The sequence below is a fragment of the Pelmatolapia mariae genome, linkage group LG7 (assembly GCF_036321145.2).
Source record: "Pelmatolapia mariae isolate MD_Pm_ZW linkage group LG7, Pm_UMD_F_2, whole genome shotgun sequence".
NCBI classification, from domain to species: Eukaryota; Metazoa; Chordata; class Actinopteri; order Cichliformes; family Cichlidae; genus Pelmatolapia; species Pelmatolapia mariae.
The window spans coordinates 5934899-5959873 of NC_086233.1; the positions used below are offsets into that span (position 1 = coordinate 5934899).

The window sequence follows — 24975 nt, forward strand, 5'->3', positions numbered from 1 at the left end:
CCAGTGGTTGTACCCCATCCAGTATAGTGGACAACTGTTAAACAAAGTGGACTTGACATCGCTAAGAAACTTTAATTGGAGGCTTGAACAAAAGAATAAAGTGAGTGGAATAAAAAGATTTTTAAAAAAATAATTAATCAGACAAAAAGAGTTTAGAAAAAGGTCCTTATGGGGAGGAGGGGGTCATATTTCAGGAGGGGCTGGTAACACCTCATGTCCACCCCTCTACGTATGGCCCTGTTTGTTTATTATTGGGTAACTTTGAGAAGCTAGAAAACCCCAAGTAAAAATTAAAGTGCTTTAATTATAACGAGGTCACTTTTAGGGTCCTTTGCATCTATTTCTGTTCTTGGCCTCCTGTTTTCACCTCCTGCTGCTCCCAGGACAGCTCTAGACCGAGTTGGACCCTGTTCCCGCGGTCAGGAGCCTCCCGCCTGCTCCCAGCCCTCCTCCGCAGAGGAGGGGCCACGCACTCCAGCCAACCTCGGGAGAAAATGTCTGGAATTCCGTTTCCGCTTTAGGGAGTGGACAGCGATTTTCCCTTAGTGTTTTTTTTAACTTTGACTTTCTAACAAACTTTCGGACAGTTTTTGAGTTAACTGTCCCGGATTTAGTTGTCGTTTCGGCCATGGCTTCTTCGCCTCAGAAGTCCCCTTCGTCTCCCAAGTCTCCGACGCCCAAATCTCCGTCTTCCAGAAAGAAAGATGACTCTTTCCTTGGGAAACTTGGTGGAACTTTGGTAAGAAGGAAAAAAGCCAAAGAAGGTAAACAGCTAACAAAGTTAACAGTCTAGCAACTCTTCTGCTTCTCTGAATGCACTGTTTTCTGAACTAAACCCACTTACAGACACATTTTATAGTATGTCCACACAGCGTTGTACTCTATGAACAGCCTCCAAAAAAATAAAAGTCACCACTACTACGCACTGAAGTTTCAGAGAGCCGACATATTTAGCACTTTAGCACTTGTTTTCCGTATGTTTCAGCTTAGAAGAAGTACTTTAACTACAACGTGTGGTGTCCGGTGTGTGCTTTCATGGCCGCAGACTGTGTGGTCTGTACCCATGTAAGGTATTGAATCCGCTACTACTGTAATAAGTGAGGAATGAGGCAAGAGGGAACACAGGCCCGCTAGCCACTGTAGAGGCAGCACCCATCCTACTTTCACAACAGCTTTTATTTTTTCGTTTGACTTATTTGGAAGGCAATAAGGAGACACATTGGGCGTTAAAATAGTTGTTAAAGGAGGTATACATATACAGAGACAATTTGTATATGGATTAGTCTTTTTTTCTCCTTTCAGAGTGCTCCCTGCGGGTCAACTAATTTAACTTAGGTGATAAAGAGTTCATGTGAGGTTGGTTTTATGGATCATGGTTTTAGCACCTTAACATTTTCTGGTGCGGTTAAGAAACATTTCACTTTAACAACAGAGAAATTTACTTTGGATCAGACATACAGGCTGCAGTTATTTCAGCATAATTACAAGCTACATACAGATGCAGATGGGTAACAAAATAACCCAAACCTTTCAGAGCCAATACTATGGTGGGTCATTTTAAAGGTTTGGGTCCACTTGTTCAACCTCATTGTAGTTTGTGGGTGACATACACTAAATTTGATTCCAGGTGGGCAAGAACAGTAAAAACAGTTAAATAGTGACTTTTTTTTTTTTCAAACTATTGGATTATTGTTATATGTAATCAAACATCCACTTACAAAACTTTTGATTTGAACTATTGAGATGTGTTAACCTCTTAACATCCAGCAGGTCATTGGCCACCTGTCTGGTGTAAATTGGAATTTATAGTCTCACGTCTATGTCCGCCTGGTCTTTGGGTATGCAGAGGAAAGGATGATTGTTATGTAACCAACACAGATGTGTTGGCATGCATTACTCATAAAGAAAACAGACACATAGCCTGTGGAAAGGACGCGGCAGCTGAGTTCATCACAAAGAGGTAGAATCCTGAAAACAATTTAAAAAATAATATATCCCTTTCTTTTACTGAAGGGAAATATTAATATGTCCCACAAATGTTCACATTTGATGAATCATTTGTTTACTAAATAGACGATAAACAGGCTGAGATGTGTTAATATAAAATACGGTCAGTTTCAACACTTCATCTCAGTTTTTCCACATTCAGTTAGTCGACTGTCATTACAAAGAAACAGACCAGCAGAGCTGCTTGGCATAACCAGCTTACTTTGGAAACATCTGTAGTTCAGACTTCTGGCTTGGATGAAATTAACTGTTGTGTTACCACTCTCATGGGCTCATTATTAATGACTTGCAGCTTAAAGCTTCCTGGTGCTGAAAGTCCAAAAATGTCAGTTTTGTCCTCCATTTTAAAAATGATATTCTGCATGTCCAGTGGGTCCTTTGGCAACCTAGTTCATTCATTCATTCATTCTGGTCTGATATGTTAGACCAAGCTCTCCACTCTCCTTTCAGTATATTTCCAAAAACGGAGAATTATTTCCAGGGAGGACTGAGTAATGCCTTACTACCATACAATATTAGCTTTATTTGTAAACCACTTTAAAAACGACCCACAAGGAACCAAAGTGCTGTACAGAAGACTAGATAAGAGACATAGGGACATAGTAGCTCAGAGAAGTAGGGTGAGGCAAGACCACTGAGGGCTTTATAAGCAAATACATTCATTCTAAAATGAATGGGCAGCCAATGGAGGGAGATGTGCTCATATTCACATGTGCCAATTAAAAGACCGGCAGTAGCATTTTGTACCATCTGGAGACGAGCGATGGAGGAACCACTAACGCCCGTATAAAGTGCATTACATTAATCCAGCCGAGTGGTGACAACGGCGTGGATTACTGTGTCAAAGTGTTGCCTAGAAAGAATTGGCTTTTATTTTAGCCAGCTGCCTTAGTTAGAAAAAGCTCAAATTATGCACTGCCCTGACGTCAAGCTAGAGATCAGCGTCCACTTTGACCCCTAGCTTTGTGATAGTTGGCTTGATATACTGGGCCAAGGAATCCAGATCTATAGGGGTGGTGCGAGTGGTGCTGCCAAAAACCGCTTCTTCTATCTGTTGTTGAAACTGAAAAAACTGGAGAGCCATGCAAGCCTTTATGATGTCAGGACACTTAGCAAAAGTCTAACAGAGTGTGCGTCATTCGCTTGTTTTAATTTGCCTCAGTCTGTATCTATTTAAAGTGAACCTTTCTGTCATATATGCACTATTTCAGCTGTGGATGATCATATTAAACATGGGCAAAGTTTCAAATATTGATTATGTACAAGGAATTCAAGCTTATTGATATGGTAAGGTCCAGGAACTCAGCTCTTGTTATTACACAGAAGCACCACCCTCCTGCTGGCCAAAGTTTTGTTTGTGAGGGGCTACAGATGAAAGTTGGCTTGAAGGAAGGAGAGGTAAAACAGCTTGTTTTACCATTATTTTGAACTGCGAATCCTTTAAAGATGCTCTAGTAGAATCCTACAGTGGTTTAATAGATAGCAGAGCACGTCTGGTTTCAAAACACTAAGATCAGTCAGCTTGTGAGTGATGAATGACGTCCCGGTACCATCAGCATATCTCTGGAAACATTTGTCATAAAAGCTGGTGAAGACACTGATCATTTGGTTGACCAGCAGTTATCTGTAATGCACTCGGTCTTACTCGCTACTCCACATGGTCAGAGGTCAGGATCAGGTACAGAATAGCAGCTGTGGAGCTCATAGCGATTCACTCGACTTGTCATGGACACCTCTGCCTGCTTCATCTTCCTCTGTAATAGTTCTTTAACCCCGCTCTATTTTAACTACCAGGAACGTGCTTTAAATAAATGTCTTCCAAAAGGCTTCTTTTAAATGCTCAATTCAGTTTATTACCATGCTGGCTTGCACTGGAAATACAACAGGCTCCACAGATGACATTCATTGTTGAAGGCCAGGTTTTATCATGGAATGAGAAAGGTCCCCTTCAGTCGGATGATTACTTTCTGTCAGTCAGGATACTGTTGCACAGCTGAGCCCCATTTTATGTTTGCTTTGCCCATAGGACATGCATGCAATCTCATTATATCAATACGGGCTCATGTCCCCTACACACACACACACACACACAGAGTATATATGCACAGAGCAGTGTGTAGGACGTCTGCAGTGTGTTCTATGATTTGATGGAAAACGTGGGCTGGTCGCTCTCGTACTGATCAGTGAATAAATTTAGGTCCATGTGACATTTATGGCTGTCACTGCATGTGCCGGGGAGAGAGAGGGGCCGCCGACTGGAACGGGAGTAATGACTGGATGAGAGGAAGAAAGGGAACAGGTTGGAGGGGATGTGAAGGAAGGGAAGGAGAGCTATGTGATGTGGACGAGGTGGTATGAAAAGAGAGGAGAAGGTCAGGAGGTTTCAGAGCATTAGCGAGGGCTCTGCAGAACTGTGTACACTGAGTATGGAGCAAATACAATACATGAATCAGGGGAGGTAATTTTATATCCTCTGTGAAAAATCAAACAATTTTAATATTTATCTTGGGGTCAGTCGGTGTATTAAAGCTATTAGAGAGCTCAGCCTGTGGAGAATGAGTCGCAGGGGACAGAGCTGGTCCTGCTAGCCAGGAGAGGATGCTTGTGACTGGGAGACGGAGACAGACAGACATGGGCTGTGGAGCGTTATGCCCTCCAGGTAGGACATCAGCATGCAATCTTTCCCCCATATGTAGCACTGGACAGGAGGCATGCAGCTATTTATTGTGTTACCCTTATTTAACCAAGCGGATGGATACGTATCCTCATTTTATGACAGTGGACTGAGGAGGGGGTGGAGTGGAGTGGAGTGTGGTGAGAAGACTCGGGATGCCTTTTAATCCCTTTCAGTGCGCTCGTAATGTCACTAAATGAAATCTGTTGTGCAAAAAGGGGTGAGCAAAATCTTGCTCGATGCAGAATCCCAGCAGGGGAGTGAATTAATGCCATATTCAGATGAATCTACCCACCATACTTCCTCAGCACCTAGCCAGGGTTAAACAAAGTCGCTCTACCTTAAATAGCACAAGTGGTGGTTAACAGTAATATCACATTGTGCTAATTAGTATGGCGTTATTGTACCGCAGCTGTACCCCCACATGAGACTGTGAAGTTTCAGCCGCTGAGGGTGGCTTTCACAGGTCTTCAGGTTATTTGTAAGTTACAAAATGTAGAGTAGACCACAGAAAGCAAAAATTATTTTTTTTGCCATTTAATAATCCCTGTATTATTAAAAATCAAGTTATAGCTCTTTGTTAAATGTTTTTTGCTTGCTGTAATTGTTCTATCTATTATTAAATTCCCTTTTTCCATATGTGTCTTTGTTGAACTGTGATTGAAATAGAAGAATAGAGGAACTAGCCCCATTAGGGATGTTCCTGGCGACTATTTTCTTAGTCGACTAAATGAGGAAAATAAAACTAGACTAACCGACTAATCTAAAACTAAGAATTACTCAGGTGTTAAGTTAAATTTAAGAACTGTTTAATGGGAAATGTCAAAAACAAGTAATAAAGGTAATTGAAACCGTTAATTAATCTTCAATAATGAATCATGCCGTTTAGTGTGCAGCACCTCGTATCCTGCGTTATCCAAGTTACACGTTATACGCCAAACAGGCAACAAAGAAGAAAAACACTTAAAACAACCTGATGTTAAATATTATATGAAGACATGTTACTACAAAAGATGTTCACGTATTACTAAAATATGACAAAAAAAATAACATCTGAAAAACTAATAAACTGGGCCTACTCCTGGTAGGAGGTAGCTGGAACGCCTTATTCAGAAGGCAAACCGAACTCCTCACACTGTTGCTAAGAGAGAGACCATCTGCCTTTTGGAGAAAGCTAATTTCCGTTGCTTGTATCCGCGATCTCATTCTAATAGTGTTAGCAAAAAGACGAGGCCTAGATTAACAGATTTTTAATGTTTCTCAACAACGATGCGCCACCTGGTGGCAGAAGGCTGCGTAATGTTTAGGACACAATCATTTACTGGCATTGAGCGTTGGTTAAAATGTTAAATGATTAGATTAAACGACTAGTAAATTTGGTACCAACCAGTGACGACAGCGATGATTAGTCGCCTAGTGGCGCATGTTACTAACCCAGTATACACTTTTGTTTTGCAAAAAAAAAAAAAAATAATGATAATAATAATGTGAGAGAAACCTGGTTTGAAGGTGGGTTTGATAACCTGATTCAAAACGTGGTCATCTCTTCTAATTATCCTTATCACTGTTTCAGGGTGGCCAGAGCTTACCATAGAGCAAGAGGTGGCAACAATGTTGCTTAGATAATAATAATTCAACAAACAGCCTCAAATTTAGTTCTAACTGATCTCTGAAAAACAACTGTGAATAAATATGTAGAACCCAAAGGCATGAGACAAGTTTTTTGGTACTGGTATCTGTTGGTATTCTTAGCAATACTGACCAACAGCGTTTGAGCAGGCTTTCGATGTATAAAGGTAAGGAGCCCATGTAAAGAGCAAAAGAGATCTTGCATTTGTGAGTCCCAAAGGCATTGCTTGTCGTAGGACTGGGCAGTATGACCAAAAATTGTAATATCACACTTTTATGATAACTTAAAATACATTTTAATGAGTGTCTCTTTGTATAGGTTTACAGTGATACATTGTTCTTTCTGGAGGATTGAAAATATAAATAAGAATAAATGCCATCATAAAAAAGAAATAAAAATCACACAAACAAAACACTAAATAATCAACTTACTCAATAATGGGTGGGTGCTTTAGCTGTTCCCTGGTGTAGCTTTACATTTGTGAATGATGTTCCTCTTTGTTAGCTTTTTTTAAATTAAGGCCATATTTGTAAACAATGATTAGGAGATGGTACAGGAAGTACTTGCCCGGATATCCGCCGGTTATACCAAGAGCCCGGAAATATTGGCCTCTGTCCACAGAGACTTAGTGAGCAGAGTAGCTGATGGGTTTTCCAGATTACAATCAGACCTAATTGGCCTGATGACCATTCCACTTTCTGCATCTTTGTCAGCAGATCTGCAGTGGGCAGAAAAATACAAGAAAGCACGCATACCTTGTGAGTGTACTCTTGCTGTGTACTTCAGGTTACAAAGGTTTAAATGATTTAAAATGATTCTGGCTGAGATAAAGGGCTAAAAAGCCTCTCTCATAGTCTTACCACTCCATACATACGGGGTTGTCTGATAGATCTTGTGTATACATGCAACAGCATGCCCCCCTCAGCAATGCAGCTATTTGTTATCTATTAAAACAGGTCGGTGTATGCCTGCTAAAACTTCATGTTAAATCATTGTAGATGGGCAAACTGAGAAAAATTTTCAGTTTGGGGGTATTTTCTTTTGTGTTACCTTGTAAATCAAGCAGTAGATATTAACTGGACTGCATTCAAATTAAGTAACTTCAAGCTTACTTATAGGTTATCCCATCCCGAGTCTCTAGGACTGGAAAAAAGTTCACCAGCCTTGGTGACTAGCTCGTTGTCACCTGATTTCCAACCACTTTTATCTGCAAAATACAGTTGCAAAGGTTGCAAAAAGAGTTATATGTATGTCTGTGGGTAACATTGATGTGTTTATGGGATCAGTTGTTTGTTTGGGGTCATACTGAAAAGAAAATTGGGGTCATTTTGACTGCTGGTCATTATAAGATTCAAGATATGCTCACTGGCAAACGACTTGTCAATCTTTAATACTGTCTTGAGGTGGAGGGTATTATCACTTGTATCACTGACTGTACCTTCTCATTGAAGCTTGACGTTTTTCCACAACACTCACACGTTGTCCCAGGGGAAACAAAAGTGGGTAAGTGGGTGGTAATTTACAGATTGAAAAGGGTGAGGTGTGTGTTGCTCTGTAGGAATATTCTCATACACCTCTGTGTGATGTGATGTCTGCTCATGGAGACACAGTGTACATCCAGGCACTTGTGGATGGTGTTGATTAAGAGGATGTTTTTCCAGTGAAGGCAGAGTAATGCACGGGATGTTCACTCCACTGCGTGCTCACACACACACACAGATCAGCAGCTATCAAACCTCCTCAGGTATCTGACATGCTGTGAAGAAGGGCATGCTGGGCTGCTTTAAAGCCCACTGAGAAGCAGGAAGCAGCACTGCTCTGTGTTTGGCTGACGTCAAGTGGCTCCCAACACTTATACATGGAATCGGGGGGACGTCCGAACTACTGCTGAACACCTCAAATGATTATAATTCTGGTCTTTGTCTTATGTAGCAGTTATCAGATTGATTGGCATTTCAAAGATATGTCACACAGCTTTTTACTGTTTATTTTTTGAAGTAAAGCTGGTTTCATTTCTTCTCCTGGTGCTTTTGATAACACTGGCCAACAAGCCAGTGCTGCTGGGATTCTTTCACCTCTAATAAATTTCACTTGGTGACTATTTTCATCTAGCACGTCCTGGTTTTTTTAGTTATGGTGTTCCAAGTATTGGACAGCTAGTGTGACTGGACAGAAAAGATGGCACGTTTCAGCATTTTTTTAAAAAAGTGGAGCTAAAATTAAGGAAGGCGTTGATGCTTGATGATGGGTTCAAAGGAAAACTGAAGCCAACTACATCAGCAGCATTCTTGCAGGTTGTCAACAGTTTTGTTTTTTTTGGGGGGGGGGGGGGCAGTCCTGGAGCAGAGAATTATGCTGAGGCTGTGGATAACTTTTTGAGAGTGTATCAGAGTGTTACTGAAGATGCAGTTTTTGTATCCTCATGTATTGTATTCCCACTAAATCAGGATGACAGCGATGAGCATAGGGCAAGATTTCATCAAGGTATAAAAGTGAAAAACTGATATCAGAGAAAATTGAATCTGAGCATGATGAGTAAATGTTGTTGGTTCAGAACAAGCACAAAATCAAGTGCCTCAAAGATTTTTGAGCATGCTGAGCTTGCTTTATTTTGAGCTAAATTGGCAGAGCTACACATCTTTTGCATGTCTCTGATATTGCGTTCTGGCCTGTTTTTAGAATAATGACATTAAAACAATTTTGGTGGGCAAGAGTTGAAATTCCAGACATTTTGTTGATATATTGATATTCAAAAGTGTCAAAATGTCAGTGATTAGAAACAAAAACTTTTTTTTTTGTAGACCAGTGGGTGTGTTTGTGTATGTGTCTGCCTATCTGTGTCCGTGTATGTCTGTTCAATGCAGAAATGGTTAATGGAAATTATTTTTCTATTACTAAATAATTATTTGTTAAAAATGAGAGTGCTCAGCTGCTTGTGAAAGTCTGAAGCACTTCTGAATTATTGGTTATTCTTCTGCAATTGGCTGACATTTAAAAACCCTGCAGAATTTCACTCTTCTCATAATTTAGATGTTTATTGACACATGAGATGTAAATACATGTGTTTTAAAGAACAGGCTAACAAAAATTCAGCATGTCTTATATCTTGATTGTTTATGTGATTGTTTTAGTCTGATGGTATGATTGTAACTTATTTCTCCTAGTGTCTGAGCTTCAGGAGGAGGGGATAAATGCCATCAACCTTCCTCTCAGCCCTTCACACTATGAGCTGGACCCTGAGGACACCATGCTCGGTAAACAGCTTAACTCACTCAGTGTGCTGAATGTCACTTGAATTTGTTTCTTTAATCATGTTATATTTGTTGTAATTTCCGCTGCCCTCTCGGTCAGGCCTCCTGGAAAAGAGATTTTTCCAACAGTTTGAGATACTTTAATGCTCCATTGCTTTGTACTGTTGTGTGGTTTATTTTGCCAACTTTTTCTCATCCAACAGAGGAGAACGAGGTGCGCACCATGGTAGACCCAAACTCCAAGAATGACCGCAAACTGCAGGAGCTTATGAAGGTTTTTCTTTTTGACCTACCATTTAAGAATTTCTATATTGCTACATCTCCTAACAACTTATATTAAGGGCTCAAGTAAAGCTTTGAAAAGCTAATAATTTCTACGTTTTGTTTGTTTTTTGTGTTTCTTTAAAGGATATATTGAGGTATATTTAAAGGTAGCTGAGCTGTATCATAAAAAATAAAACATTGTAAGCCCCCAATGAAGCATCTGTTTCTCCTTCTGCCTGCGTAGGTGTTGATCGACTGGATAAATGACGTTCTGGTGGGCGAGAGGATCATTGTTAAAGATCTGGCTGAGGATCTGTATGATGGTCAAGTTCTGCAGAAGCTGTTTGGTAACTTAACCTTCGCACATTGTTGTGGTTTCACAAAGAGTTTGCAGATGACACTGGGATTTGTAGTGAGAGCAGGAAGCAGGTGGGAAAAGAACCTTGAGAGGTGGAGGTATGAACTAGAGAGCTGAAGAATGAAAGTCATTAGAAACAAGAAAGAATACATGTGTGTGAATAACAGGGAGACAGATGAAAGGTGAACATGCAGGGAGTAAAGGTAGTGTAGGTCGCTCAACCATTCAAAACAGTGGACAGTGCTCAAGAGAGGTGAAGAAGAGAGTGCAGGGAGGGTGGAGTTGTTGGAGATTTGTGACAGAAGGATGGCGACGAGATTGAAGGGGAAGGTTTACATGATGGTTGTGACTAGGGCAGGGCAATATGGTCAAAAATATTTATCACGATATACATTTGAACATTTGCGATAACGATATAACTGACGATATAATTGACACGAGACAAAATACGTTACAACTCCACAACTTTATTATTGCAAAAAACCTCCACCAAGATATCCACTTACGAGGACATTATACTGCCACTGTTCTATCAAAATTTGAAACAAATGTCCTCATATGTGGATCTCATTTTTCTCAAAAACAAAAATTAGGTAAAAAAAAATCTGGTAATTCTTTGTTTTTACATTCATCAGGTCCCAATCAGCCCAAATAGCAAAGAAAAATTTAAAATGCATGCCATGAAAGAGTTCGGGTCTTAGAAGGTTAAACAAGCAGCTGTTTTTTTTTTTATGTGCATTAAAGTTATATAAAAATTTAACAGTTCAAATGCAAATTCCTTGCTGACAGTTTAACCAAAAGGCATTTCCAGTGGAAACTGGCTGACATATCCTCAGCATAACCATGTATAATATCCACAAAACTTAAAAAGAGGTTATATACACACACAATACGGTAATATTATGTTGAAGCACAGCACGTATCACTCCGTGAGGCTCCTGACTACAGTAGCCGTAATGCGCCGACAATCCATCAAGCGGTGCGGCTTCGTAGCTTACCAAAGTCGTACTAAAACATGTGACAGATTTTCGAGCGCCGTGTACCACATAAAATCAGTTCGAGGTCAGTAAACACAACCAGAATTCATGCATAAGGCCCACGGGATTATGAGGGGCACTGTTGATTTTTCAGAAAATCAAAGGATTGATTTTAAGTGTGCCGTATTTTGCGTGTGTATCTGATGGATGAAAAGCTAAACCAGTTCCACATCACTGAAGTTGCAGCATTTTTACAAACCAATCCTGGTTCATCCGTTTCATTCAACGATCCGCTTTCGCCCTTCTCATTCTCCGTCGCCGCCATGCTTTTTCAGCCATGTGCGTATGAAAACAAAGGCACTGCGCATGCACGTTTTACCCGTATTCTATCGCAATATTTCATTTTCTTATCATTGCCTAACATTATACCGGTATTACCGTGAACGGTATGATATGGCCCGGCCCTAGTTGTGACTCCTCCTGTGATGTGTGGTTTGGAGATGGTGCCACTAAGAAAAGGACCGGAGGCCAAACTGGAGGTGGCAGAGATGAAGATCCTTAGATTTTCATTGGGAATGACCAGAATGGACAAGATTAGTACACCAGAGGGGCAACTCAGGTTGAGCAGTTTGAAGACAGCAGTCAAGGGTGACATGCGCAGAGGAGGGGAAGGGATATACTGGACAAAGGATGTTGAAGATGATGCTGCTGGTCAGGAGGAAAAGAAAAGATTCTTGGATATAATGAAGATAACATGCTAGGGATAGAGTAAGATGGTGGCAGATGGTCGATCTGATAAGTAGTAGATTAGTAGTTGATAGCTGAAATTCTGAGTTTAAAATTTACTGTAAATTCTTCTTCTTTTAGAAAAGCTTGAAGGCGAGAAACTGAACGTGGCAGAGGTGACCCAATCAGAGATCGCCCAGAAACAGAAGCTGCAGACCGTTTTAGAGCGGATCAACGAGTCTCTCAAACTCTCCACCAGAAACATCCGCTGGAATGTTGACTGTAAGAAAGTTTCATTATTTCTTCATTAATTCCTGCAGTAATGTCGTCTCACCAAAGGCAGCTTTTGGTTTTGGTCTTGTTGTCGTGCACTTTCAGTTATTTAGCCTTGAGAATACAGTGCAAACACTACAGTGAGATACGCTGCATTTTGTATTTGTGCTATGTGAAGTCCTTGCACCGCTATCTCCATCTATTAGTTTAATTTGATGAAATTTAAATTTCTTTTAAGATGGTGAGCCATCTGTCCTCCAGTCACTTGAACGACTGTTGTGAAACACAATATGCTGTTATGTAACACTTGTAATGATATGACAGGACCTAATGAATCCCTGTGGGGAAAATGGATGTCTGCATCTACAAGAGGAAAACAGTCAAAGGATAGATAGCAAAAAAGAAATAAAATTTAAAAAACGAAATATTTTTCACACACAGCAGATACAGCATAGTAGAAATCCCTCACTCATATTCACCATCTAGTGACCTAACCCTAACAAAAATAGATTGTGGCTCTTTTCTGCTTTTTCTTATCTTCTGTCTTGTATATACGATTATAATAGTGAATGCTCATATCAAACAAAGTTTGATTGAGGTGATGTGGACACCGGAGTTTGTGAATGTGATAACTTGAGAAAGAGACGACTCAAGAGTTTTAAATTGATAGCATAGCTGCAATTGCTAGGAGGCTGAGGGGTAGCACTGGTCGCTGCCAGTACTTTTTTGTTTTTGATCAACATGTCTTAAAAAAACAACTAAACTAAACAGACTAAACAGGAAATCGACTGCCGTGCTTGGTAACAGCGCTAATTTCGTTCCGCATCAGTGCCCCGAGGCTGTCTTTTTCAGGAAAAGTGTTGCAAGTTTCAGCAGACAATGATAAACGGCATACTGCGTCTATTCCAGTAGCATGAGTTTGCAGTAGAAGAGTCTGGCTGCAGTCTGGGTGACTTTCACCAACTGAAAACATTTGAAACGTAAAATATGACGAAGGATTCCCAGGATTGTCGAGTGATAGAATTTGATATCAGACAACAACGGGACAGCATTCCTCTCCCAAAAGTCCCAGAACTTGTGTCCTCCTCAGTTCATAGACATTTACAGACTGTTGTTAAAAGAAGAGGAAAAGACGTGTTACTGCCAACAAATCCAAAATGACGTGTTTCTTCAGAAGAAAGTCGAATTAAAGGGAGGTCGGCTAAAGCAGCTTGTTTCAATTAGAGGCTAAATTGAAGGGCTGCAACACGACCCAATATCAGATAAATAAGGCTTGTATTGAACTGTGACATACAGAGTTACTCTACTAGAGTCTAACATTACGCAGAATTTTTTAAAAAAAAAGAACAACCACACTGGTTTACACAGATAGTACATTTTTTTTACTATGCTATACTGCACTGTAATGTACTATATACTGTGTTATTTCATTTTATTTATTGAAAAGGTGTTACTGGTGTGTGTTCTACATTCAAATACCAGCAGTTCCAACAGTGTAAAAGAAAATTGGCAAATGATTAAAATCCAGTATAAAGAGATTTATATATTTTCTGCATCACCAAACAAATGCATGCACATTTCAGTTACAGTGCATCGACAGTTTGCACTCGATCCAGGGGTTTTATTTGCAGTTTAGAACAAGCTGCAAATAAAAGAACCAGCAAAAAAAAAAGCTGCTTCCATCTTCTAGCTTTGAACTGAAACTGTAACATAACCGGCTATCAACCAGGTCATGTGTTGAGGATAAGTTTGGGCTTTAAGATCGACACAAATCGTTAATCTGGCTTTGTAGTACACCCCTCTGGTTGTCGTGTTTGTGACTTTCCAAACACGAGTTGCAGAGTCCTCTGTGTTGGATAAACTATGTCAAATCAGCACGTATAACCGGAAAAGGTGTTACTCCTGTCTTTTCTTTACTTTTTAAATTTTCATTTATCATCAAGTATAAATGCTGGGGTTGATAGATAAGCAGATAACTAATACTGACCCATCGATAGATCAGTCAGCCACTACCACGCATTGTCTCCACTAACAAGGTGGAGTGGTGGTTTTGTTATTCTGTGAATTATTATTTATTTATACAGAAAAAACTGTATAAATCTGGCGCTTGTCATGACCCTCATTGTTTCCTTCCTGTATGGAAAACGGTATTTGAAGGATTTGTGTCTGAATGTACTCATCTGTCCATTGGATTAATATGCTTCCTGCTGAGATGTAACTGTGTAGCCGCGCATGTTAAGAGAGCTCTCCATCTGTCCTTTGATGGCACTCTTTGATCTGACAGAGTGAGTAACAATAATTACTGTTGAGCTCCCTGCACACTGCCTTTTTACTTTCGTCATTAGCTGTAGCATATAGTACTGCAAGTTGGACGCTGACAATGAAGTGTGAATGAGCCCAGAAATAATGCCATCAACAGAGTCTGTTCATCAGCTAACTTCACACACGAGTGCAATAGAGAATACTTACAGATTTTTGAGGTACTTGGCAGATTGTGTTTTCCCCAAGCATACTGGAGAACTTGCACAGTGAGGCTCCATAGTACTGAGATCAGACTTGGTGTTTTGAAACTAGATGTGGGTCTGACTGTGAACCTGAGGACACCGCAGGCTCATTGGCTAACAGCTAGTTGTTAGAACATGAGCATACCCTGAATAAAATTGTAACAAGACTAAAAGAAAAATATGAGACTGCAGCAGTAAAAATGTCTCAGGCTCTTGGGTTACCCAGTGAGTACTTAAGTACCCAGAAACCTCCGAAAGCAGTTATGTGGTATAAAATACAAAAGAAAGATAAAAAAAAGATTTCATAACAGACACAGACAAAATCTTTAGGATAATGAACACAACTGATTTTGTTATGTTCTTTTAAAACTGAAAAATCCGTCTTTCCTAAATGCGCCTCTGGTAGAAACTGTGTCCTTGAAAAGATATTAAGTACGAGATGTCTTCAAATATGCTAAAGAGCACAGTTAATTGTAATTGTAATTGATTTGGCTGTCCTTTTATTTGAGGAGCTTTCTTTTAATCAATTTTGTTTGTCCCCGCTTTCATCTCACATTCAGAGGCCGTAGAAAACCCTGCCTATTTAGGTCCTCATGCAGCAGGGATCTAAGGTTTTATGAATGCTTTTAGCTTCCTCTCTTATTTGCCAATACCATGTGGAACAACCAAAGGCTTGCTTTAGACAATTAATTGATCCTGATTGATTGATGTATCCAAAGGTAAATCTTTGTTTGGATAGCTAACTGCACATCTCTTGAGTGTTTCTGACTGATCAGGCTGATCTTTAAGAGCCATTTTCACTCTGTTTTTCTGTGCTTTCTCCCTCCTCACTGAAGCTCGTATTTTGTAGCTTTTATAATATCGCTTCAAGGCAACTTTTGGCATCTTGTGTTTGTATGTACACGACCTTGCCACGTAAAACTTTTCATTCTAAATTCCTTGAACGATATTAAAAAAAAAACCACTGAAAATATGTGCCTTGTTATTTGGCATCCCAATGCCTAGGGTGAGGTATTCACATTAAAAAATACAAAGGCTAAAGATTGGGGAAAGAAATGGTGTAGAAAGAGCTGTGTGTCGGTGACATTAGTTGAAGAATGACAACATTATGTGACATTTGAAATTGTTGACTAAATCGGTAGCGCACAACGCAAATACAAAACTCTTTTGTACTGTAAATACTAATACTTAACTTTATCAAATGGCACAAAAAATAGAAGATATGACAGAGAAAGTTTGTAATAGAAATATAAAGGTTCTAATTCTGGTTCACATTTTTTTACGTGAGTACAAGTGCTTGCTTCCAGGGCCATCACAGTATGATCTGTGGGATGATTTTTGATATATTTAACATTTAAATAATAATAATGTACCTATAATGATGTAAATAAAACACTAATTGTTCTCATTTTATGCTACAGTTATGCTTACAGACTTTCCTCACTATTATCAGAAACCCCTTTGATAATAATTGTGAAGCAAAATCCTGATCTCACAGATCTGCTAGTTATTGTTTCTGATTATTATTTCTGTGTTCTTACATTAGCGGTTCATGCTAAGAGCATAGTTGCCATCTTGCACCTGCTGGTGGCGCTGTCACAACACTTCAGAGCACCGATCAGATTGCCGGACCACGTCTCGATTCAAGTAGTCGTTGTCCAGGTTGGTGAATGTTTTTTTTTTTTTTTTTTTTTTTTTTTTTTTTTATCTGCTGCTTATAAAAAAAATCAGGCATGTGTTCTCCTTAATTCGGCATGAGCACCAGGTTTAACTGAGCAGTATTTGTGTATTATTTTAAACACTGGATGAGTCTGAATGCATGTAGCATACGGGCACATTAACAAGACACGACGTATTGTGTCTCTCCTGCATGTTTACAAGCGAGTTAGCACTTTAAAATACGTGATTGTGTTTTCTGGGCTTTGTTCTGCACACAGGACGAGGTCTGAACATCAATTTTTTTTTCTCCACCATTAATTGTCAGGGACACGCAAAAGTCTCAGCACTGTTAATGTTTACTGAGTTTAGCTGTAAAATTTGACATCTAGTAAAGATTGAAATGTCTGTAGAAGACAATTTTTCAATAAAGGCTTTACCACAATAAAGATGGAGTCAGTGACAGGATAGATTGATGTAGAAATTAGGTTGTTGATGTTACGCTCCCTAAATCTATGGCTCAAAGGAACCCAACATGTGAGATGCTGCTGCCATTCATCAAGCTTTTATTAACAGGAACATAGTTACTCACAAAAGGACAGACAGAAACAAAAGAACATGGGCACTAGAACAAACAAAAGAGGAACAAGACCATGAACCAGCCACATAATGGGCCGTCACATTCCAGCTTCTCCCCTAACCTAGTCCTGAAAAACTAAAATAAAAATAAGCAAAACTGCCAGTAACTCCCACTCAGCCTGTACTTAATATACAAAGCTATAGCAGCAATAAATGAATAAAGCTGGTACTTATGGGGATCAGGTAGGAGGAGAGAAGGACGAAGACCCGATCACATGCCCCGCCTCCTTTGGGTTTATATTCCTGGACTAATCCTTTCCACAACCAATCAACACTTGGAATAAATCATTAGAAAGAAGGAGAGATGGCATCTTAATAAGGATGACGACAAAACTCCACAAAACATTGACTGACTTCCTGAGGTCGCTCGTAACAGTTGCTGTCAGCGTTTTCTAGTATATTAAAAACCTGCTGATGGAGACATTTACATACGTGACTCTACAGTGGTTTTTATAGATTATTTAGTTTAAATTATCCCCAGCATTGAGGTAACATTAGTTAGTATAATATCTGTCAATCAGTCAGTCAGTGAAACTAGCTTGCATAGCGCCTTTCATGTACACAGATGACTGACAAGCAGATTATAAGACGGAGCACAAAGTAATAAAAGAAAAAGTCTGTAATAACCAATTTCGAATCAATTAAAAAGACAAAACAAAGGAAAGTAATTAAAATAAAATTAACCCTGAGGTACATCCACTGAAATATGAGAACAATTAAAAATAAAAATAGATTAATTGGATTAAGAAACAATAAAAAAGGTACATCATAAAATGTATATTGTAATCCTTGTGGTTTTTACATTCACTGACAAGTGAATGATTCCTGGTTCGATCCCAGCAGGAGACGCATATCAGTCAAACATGTAGGGCTACCTGCTGTGGTGTCACTTTGTGAACGGCTCAAAGTAGGTTCTACTTGTATTAAGCTAAACAATGTATTGCACATGAACTTACTATCCTCCCATTATCTTTTCCAGAAAAGAGAGGGCATCCTTCAGTCAAGGCAAATTCAAGAGGAAATCACAGGCAACACAGAGTAAGTACGCTGCACTGTGTGACTCATTTTTACACCTCACAACACATGTGCTGCACTCAGCCTGACACATGTTAGTGCTGGTGATAAAAGGAAGCAGCTCGATATGATTCTCTGCATTAAAACATTATCCACATTAATAAAAAGGAGCACACTGCCCGACTAAAGACCTCGACAGAAATCCTTTCCCTTGTCTATTTTTGGTCGATTGTCATAGTCTAGCCAGGTTAGTAACCATGGATATACTGGATGTAAGAATATAATTACAAAGAAGTAAACAAGACTGCGAATGGATGAATTTGTGTATCTTTGTCATATCACACCGGTCCCAATGATAACAGCACTGTAGACCCAAAAACCAGAATCTAAGTAGCCTCCTGTGTTTTATGAGGGCTTTTAGAAGAAATATTGTGCACTGGTGTGCAGGCGACCATTGTATCTGAACAAGAGATGTGATGGCACCCTTAGCCGAAGAATTAGACGATTTAAATCGCACACATACACTCTGTCACACACACACTGTTTGTCTCCCTGTGAGGCTGTCCTGCAGCCTGACAGCAGCAGCGAGGGTGATAACGGCAGGCCAACACACACATTTTGTCATGGTAGATGGAGGCTGCTAATAAAACACACGCACTCACACATGCACTGAGGCTTACACACACTCACATGGTCACAGTGGATATACGGTTATTACCACACCACCAGGACCATTGCCCAGACCTGCCTGCCTTTGCCATCACAGATTACACCATAAACGTGTGTGGGAGTGCTTCTGGGTGTGTGTGTGTGTCTGCCATTTCTTGCTGGCCTGCCCGCTGCGATATCTCTTCCTCCGGGACACTCGTGCTGCACTTGCTCCCTACCCTCCAAAACCACCTGACCCTTTCCAACAACAGCAACGTCCTCCAAAGTGCTAACATTGTAATAACAGACAAGAGGCCCTCCATTCCCATAGAAAACCTGCACATCTTCATTCGTTGTATTAATTCCCTGTATTGTTGTCCTATTGAGATTATTGTATTGTGCTGCAGTATGTGCTCAGTGTGACCATGCCACTGATGATACCCAGGTTATTTGAATACCCAAAGTGTACATGTGCCTATTGTTAATCAAATTATGAGACTGCAGCTACATTATTGTGTTGTTATGTCTGTGACATAATCCCTCCGCCCTTCTGCATTCCTCTGCGATTGAACTGGAAGCGTTTGTGTTTCGTTTTGTTTTTTTCCCCTCTTGTTTGGTGTAAATATTGCGAAATTGTCGATGAGTTGAAAATCAGTTTACCTGACACATTTTGTTTCTCTTTTTTCTTTCTCAGGGCCTTCTCCGGCAGACATGGTAGGTTTTCTTGAAAAAAGTGACTTATGTAACACTTTTTTCCCCCCAGATTTATCTATTTATTTATGGTGATCTATTTTTATTCTCCACAGAACGTGATGCTTTCGACACCCTGTTTGACCATGCCCCTGATAAGCTGAGTGTTGTGAAGAAGGTACTGAGGCTCTGCAGTAGCATTGTACTATGTGGGACTATGGAAGACTGAATTTTTACAAAAAAATCTAAATACAGTACTGTGCAAGTCTCGAGCCACCCCTTTATTTTTTCTATTTTCCTGACAAAATGGTGAAAAGGGCAGTCATTTATTTAAACATGCAAAACATAGATAGAAACACGGTAGATGAGGCAAAAACCGAGTCTGGGCAGATACAACGAGCTTGAAAGTGCCTTTATTCTTCAACACAGTCTTAACTCTCTTAGGAAGCTTTCTAGAAATTTCTTGAAGTAGTCTTCAGAAATAGTTCTCCAGGCTTCATCAAGGACATTTGAAGCTCTTCTTTGGATGTCGGTTGCCTTTTGTTACATTCTATGTTAAGGTGATCTCACACTGCCTCTGGGCAGGCCAATCCATGATTGTGTGCTTTTCTATCCAGGTAGTTTTGTTTTTTTTAACTGCATTGACAGTGTGTTTGTGATCATTGTCATGCTGAACGATGAAGATGTTGCCAATCAGATGCTTTCCAGATGGTATTGCATGGTGGTTAAGAATCTGATGGTACTTTTCTGTGTTCAAATCTGATAAGATGTGAACACCGCTGGCTGAAATGCAGCTGCAAACCATGACACAACCTCTAGTGTGTTGTACAGATGACTGCAAACGTGCACTGTTCGACCTCTATTATTACCTGAATTACTCCCTGAACACCCTTTAGGGTCTTGTTGTTTCTTTGGACTATTTCCTCTTCATCTTTGAAGCCTTAAGGCATGTCTTGATTTACATTTGCAGATTTTTATGTGTCTGACACCTTCCTTTGTCTCTTCTCAGACACTGATCACATTTGTGAACAAACACCTGAACAAGCTCAACCTGGAGGTGTCTGAACTGGACACGCAGGTACGTCACAGACCTAAATACACACACACAGAAACGATGTGATCGGTTTTCAGGTTGACAGATGATATTTTCAGCGAGAACTGTTACCTCGTTTGGATGATTAAAAGCTGTCACGCTGACACACGCAGGCTCACTGTTTAATGATATTTGGAGGTTTTAATAGCCATTTGATGATGTCACATGTCTTTTGTTAAGTCTGTAAACACCGTGCTCAATGTCACATGTCTATAAACCAGTTCGACTCGTTTGAACAATTCTCTTACACGCCCCCGCTATTCAGGCACTGACGGCTCACCACCGAGTGTGACTGTGCTGCTGTTTCAGTTTGCAGATGGTGTTTATCTGGTGCTGCTGATGGGGCTGCTGGAAGGATACTTTGTGCCACTCTACAACTTCTTTCTCACACCAGAGAATTTTGACCAAAAGGTAAACTGTGGTTAAAGAAATGTCTCACCAAAAACACGGTACTTCAGTATGATCACTATTTTCCAAGGACTTTACCTTTGTAGCTATAAGGCAGACAGGTATGGGGCTTAAGTGTCAGACTAGAAGAGGTATGCATGGTTGGTGCCCCTGTAGTGCAGTGTCTAGAGATGTGCGTGCATATCTGTATGGGGTTGGTTCATATTTATGCAGAAAAGTTCACACTTATTTTGTATTTGTTGCTGAATAAAAAGGCTGTCGTGACATTTGATGAGTCGTTCGCCCGTAAAACAGCACGAACGTCACAGAATACACAAATGCAGCACTGTTAGGTTGTTTTTGAAGCAGGATAGTAAACTTGTTGTTGTGAGCTCCGCCGTCTAATATTTTTCTTTCGGAGATCTGTGAGAAACATGGCCGACACCAATCTTTAGTCCTGACCTATAGTTTAGGGAACACTCCTAAATCGATACTCCATTTCTGAGGAGCCTCACATACTTGGAGCCAAGACTCTCTCCTCTCAATAGCTTGATAAATGCCATCCGTTTTCCCCGGAGCCCATTCACTGCAGAGCCATCTCTCCTCTCCATTGGCCTCTGTAGTACTACGGTATTCTGAGCAGGCAATCTGCGGAGACACCACAGTAGCCTTTTGTTTGGGTTTTGGCCAGCTGCCCTTGCCAAGCTGCGAAGCAAAATGGGCATCGGGTGCTTCAATGTACACAACTGCTCATTCGCACACACACACATAGACATTCCTGGCCCGGAAGAACAGGCACCAGCCCCACAGCATCTGTAATCTCCTATTGCACAGGGAAACACTGGAGTGGCTTAGGGGCTCAGCTCTTACTCGGTGTGTGAGTGTGTGTGTGTGTGTTTTTAGGCCCCAGAGGCCTGTGGGCGATACACCAGGGGTGGGCTGTGAAAAGTAGCACGAGGCATCAAGAAAGCACTCCTGCTTCTGCTCAGTGGATCTCTACTCCAGGCTCTTCCTTTCTTTTTTCTATTAGATGGGCTAAGGTCACGCTTTTCACACAATAAGCCCTTGTTGGGCAAAGCTTTTAGTACTTCACAGCAGGGAGAGCATACACCGACAGACACAATGTGTGGAGAATGGAAAACATCTTTCAACCATCTCTTCCCTGTGATTGGATTCCCATTTTTTGAGTCAGACTGGCTGAGAAGTCTTTCCTCAACAGGAGAGCACCTCTGCTCATCTAAATGCACTATATGTGAAAAATCTTAACCGCCTTTAAACAGTTTACCTGGACACAAGTCCGGTTCTACCCACATTAATATCAGCTCAGCTTCCCGGCTTCATAATTATCAGTTTCCTGGAGAAATCCCATGTCTCCACCTTGCACTAGCAAACACTGCTGGGTAAATGTACAAAGGCAGCGTAAAGATGAGCTGAAGGACTTTAAAGCCGACATTAAAGATTCTTTTGTTTCCTTTGGGGCAACTAGAAGAGTGAATAAGAACAAAATCATAGTAAACAAACAGGAAAAAAATCCAAGCAGCTATTTGAAATATATTGTTATACTTTGTTGCTCATTCACCTTTGATAGCATGAAGAATGTGGCTTTCAGTGACTGTATCGCTTTCCCAGTATTAGGAGGGTTTTTTTGAGTGACACTGGTGTAATGTATCCACTGATAAATGAGGGAGCAGATTGTTTGTGCAGCTGCTGAAGGCTCATGATCTTACAGAACAGAGCCGTGCTGTGTTTGCCGACGCACGAAGCTGCAGCAGCACCAGTGAATCGACCTACAGAGGATGTTCTCTTATCAACGAGGACCTGTGTGCAGTTTGTACGATTTGTGTCTCTCTGCGTGTATGTGACGTGTTTCCTTCAGCAGCCTCCTCACTCTGTCTGCAGGTTCACAATGTGTCCTTCTCCTTTGAGCTGATGCAGGATGGAGGTTTGGAGAGGCCAAAGCCCCGACCTGAGGGTAGGATGTCCATTCAACATATTTGTGCTTTTGAACCTTTGCTTCTTTATACACTACTGTATGTGGTGACACACCAGGGTCCACTAGTTTTTGTTCACTTTTTAGCTGCAGTAATCAATTATCTTTTATTAGCCAAGGATCAGATTACTTATAATGACATACAAGCAGATAAAGATCCCTCCAGCTTAGAGTTGGGGTTACGAACCTTTGCCATGTCCAGGGGTTCCCTTTGGCTTTGACCAAAATAAATAAATATGATCAATGCTTTTGTTAGTTTTATTTTAATTTTAGTTATTTAAATTTTATTTATTATGTCTTTATAATTCTTTACATTCACCGAGTGTAAAATGTGGAGCGTGGATCATATCCTAAACCTGCTGCCTGTTAAGCCTAATTTTTAAAATATTTTTTATAATATTTTATCATTTCTAAAGCTACTAAACTGCTATTTTTAAATTTATTTTTCAAGTAGGCCACTTTTCATTCGTTTGCACAAACCCATGACTCAAAATGTCATTCACAGCTTTAAGGACACTCTAAGTAGCTCCAAACATGCTAATCGATATTTTTCCCTCCACTTGACATTTATTATGCTTTTTTTATGACTTAAACGGAATAAAAAAGTATAAACAGTTGTCATTCATATCATTTGTTTAGTACAACAAAAACACAGAATTTATCATAATGAAAATACAAAGTTAAAGTACCAAAAAGAAATTATAAAAGCAGAAAAAGATGGTGATGGCAATAAGGTAATAATGTTAAGACTTTTTTGAGATTAAATGTCTCGACCTTAACTTGATCTTTTTGTCGCTGAGCTTAAACCCAACGTGCACGTATGATACTTGTTTGAAATGTGGTTGTTTGGCAGGTGAGTCGCTAAAACAAAGCCAAGTTAGTTCCAGTATCCCTCATAAAGGATTGTATGTGCCTCGTCTATAATCACATATGAATCACAATAACTGAACCATACTTTCAGACCAGAATGATGAAAATCATCATCATGTCATCCAGTTATCTGTTGCTACCCATGTGCAAAGTACTGACTTCTATGTTTGTGGTGCCACATCATCTCCAACTGTGCCACTGGCTTACGCTCACTTAAACCATCATTCAGAACATTCGTAGTGCTGCTTTTTCTTCTAATTACGCTGCTGCTGTGCAGAAAAAGGGGCAGTCATACACCTTGACTGAAATCCAGCCACACTACTACTGACTGCTTTTAAATGGTTCCAAATATATTTCTAAAAATGCAACTTAAAAGTATTTACTGACCTCGTCTGGATGCAGACCATCAACTTCTAGAGACGGTCAAGCTTTGAACCCTTGTTGAATATATGTACCCATGTGTAACTCTCCTTCCTTTGTCCTTCAGATATTGTGAACTGTGACCTCAAATCAACACTGCGCGTCCTCTATAACCTCTTCTCCAGGTACAGAAACGTAGACTGAGCGTGACGTGCATCAGCAGGGAACACTATATAACATGGACCACGTTCTGAAGCTTAATACCTTTTTCCTTGTATTGCTATAAAAAAAAAACTATTTTTAACTCAGTGCATGCATCACATTTTGCTTGTTGGATAGTAAATCAAACACAAGTCTGTCTTGTTTATTTTTGAAATTTCTGACTCTACGATATGAATTGAACATTGCAATAACAGCCAGTGTTGGTGTTTGATTAAGACACAGAGGTAATCCTATGAGACGGATTTGTACGTTTTTAATTCAGAAAAGAAAATGTTTAATTGTATTTATTGTACATTTTGATACACTACTTGGTTTTCCAGTTTTTTCTTTCGTTATTTCATTCATATTCCTGTTTATGAAATGTGGAAAGTGCCTTTATTTAAACATGCGAACACTGTCAGCTCTTAATACATTGATACTGTGCTAACCAGCTAAGCAGTGGTCTTAACGCTCCAGATTTCCTTTCAAAACATTTTGACCAAAGCTCTGTTTTACTCAGCAGCTGCTCGCTTTACTGTATTTTATATTGTTAAATTTATCTTAGTATAAATTGCATATGCATTAATCACATTTTTTAAGTTTTCACATCTTTCTATAAGACCAGTTAAATTTGACTGAATATATTAAATGTATGTTGTATTCTACTTTCAAGCCAATGTCACATCTGTGCAGACACGCTCTCTATAATGCATCTGTTTATGTTTTTAGTGCATTAATTTCAATAAATACTTCAATCCCTAAA

The 24975-nt window shown here is 39.9% G+C and overlaps 1 protein-coding gene across 1 annotated transcript; it reads left to right on the top strand.

Annotated features, from left to right (window-relative positions):
* The first annotated feature begins 470 nt into the window (after positions 1-470).
* Positions 471-24975, top strand: parvaa (parvin, alpha a). Its single transcript, XM_063480492.1, has 13 exons — positions 471-764; positions 9476-9565; positions 9766-9836; positions 10071-10173; positions 12029-12169; positions 16211-16326; positions 17939-17997; positions 19316-19335; positions 19428-19489; positions 20321-20389; positions 20714-20815; positions 22691-22763; positions 24139-24975. The coding sequence occupies exons 1-13, from the start codon at positions 629-631 to the stop codon at positions 24213-24215; spliced, it is 1119 nt and encodes a 372-aa protein (XP_063336562.1). The 5' UTR covers positions 471-628; the 3' UTR covers positions 24216-24975.

What these genes read in the sequence shown, in the direction of transcription:
- parvaa (XM_063480492.1), top strand. Translation starts at nt 629, where the DNA reads ATGGCTTCTTCGCCTCAGAAGTCCCCTTCGTCTCCCAAGTCTCCGACG. An exon ending in CATCCGCTGGAATGTTGACT is followed by an intron (nt 12,170 to 16,210) that starts GTAAGAAAGTTT and finishes TTCTTACATTAG; the next exon opens with CGGTTCATGCTAAGAGCATA. An exon ending in CAGAGAATTTTGACCAAAAG is followed by an intron (nt 20,816 to 22,690) that starts GTAAACTGTGGT and finishes CTCTGTCTGCAG; the next exon opens with GTTCACAATGTGTCCTTCTC.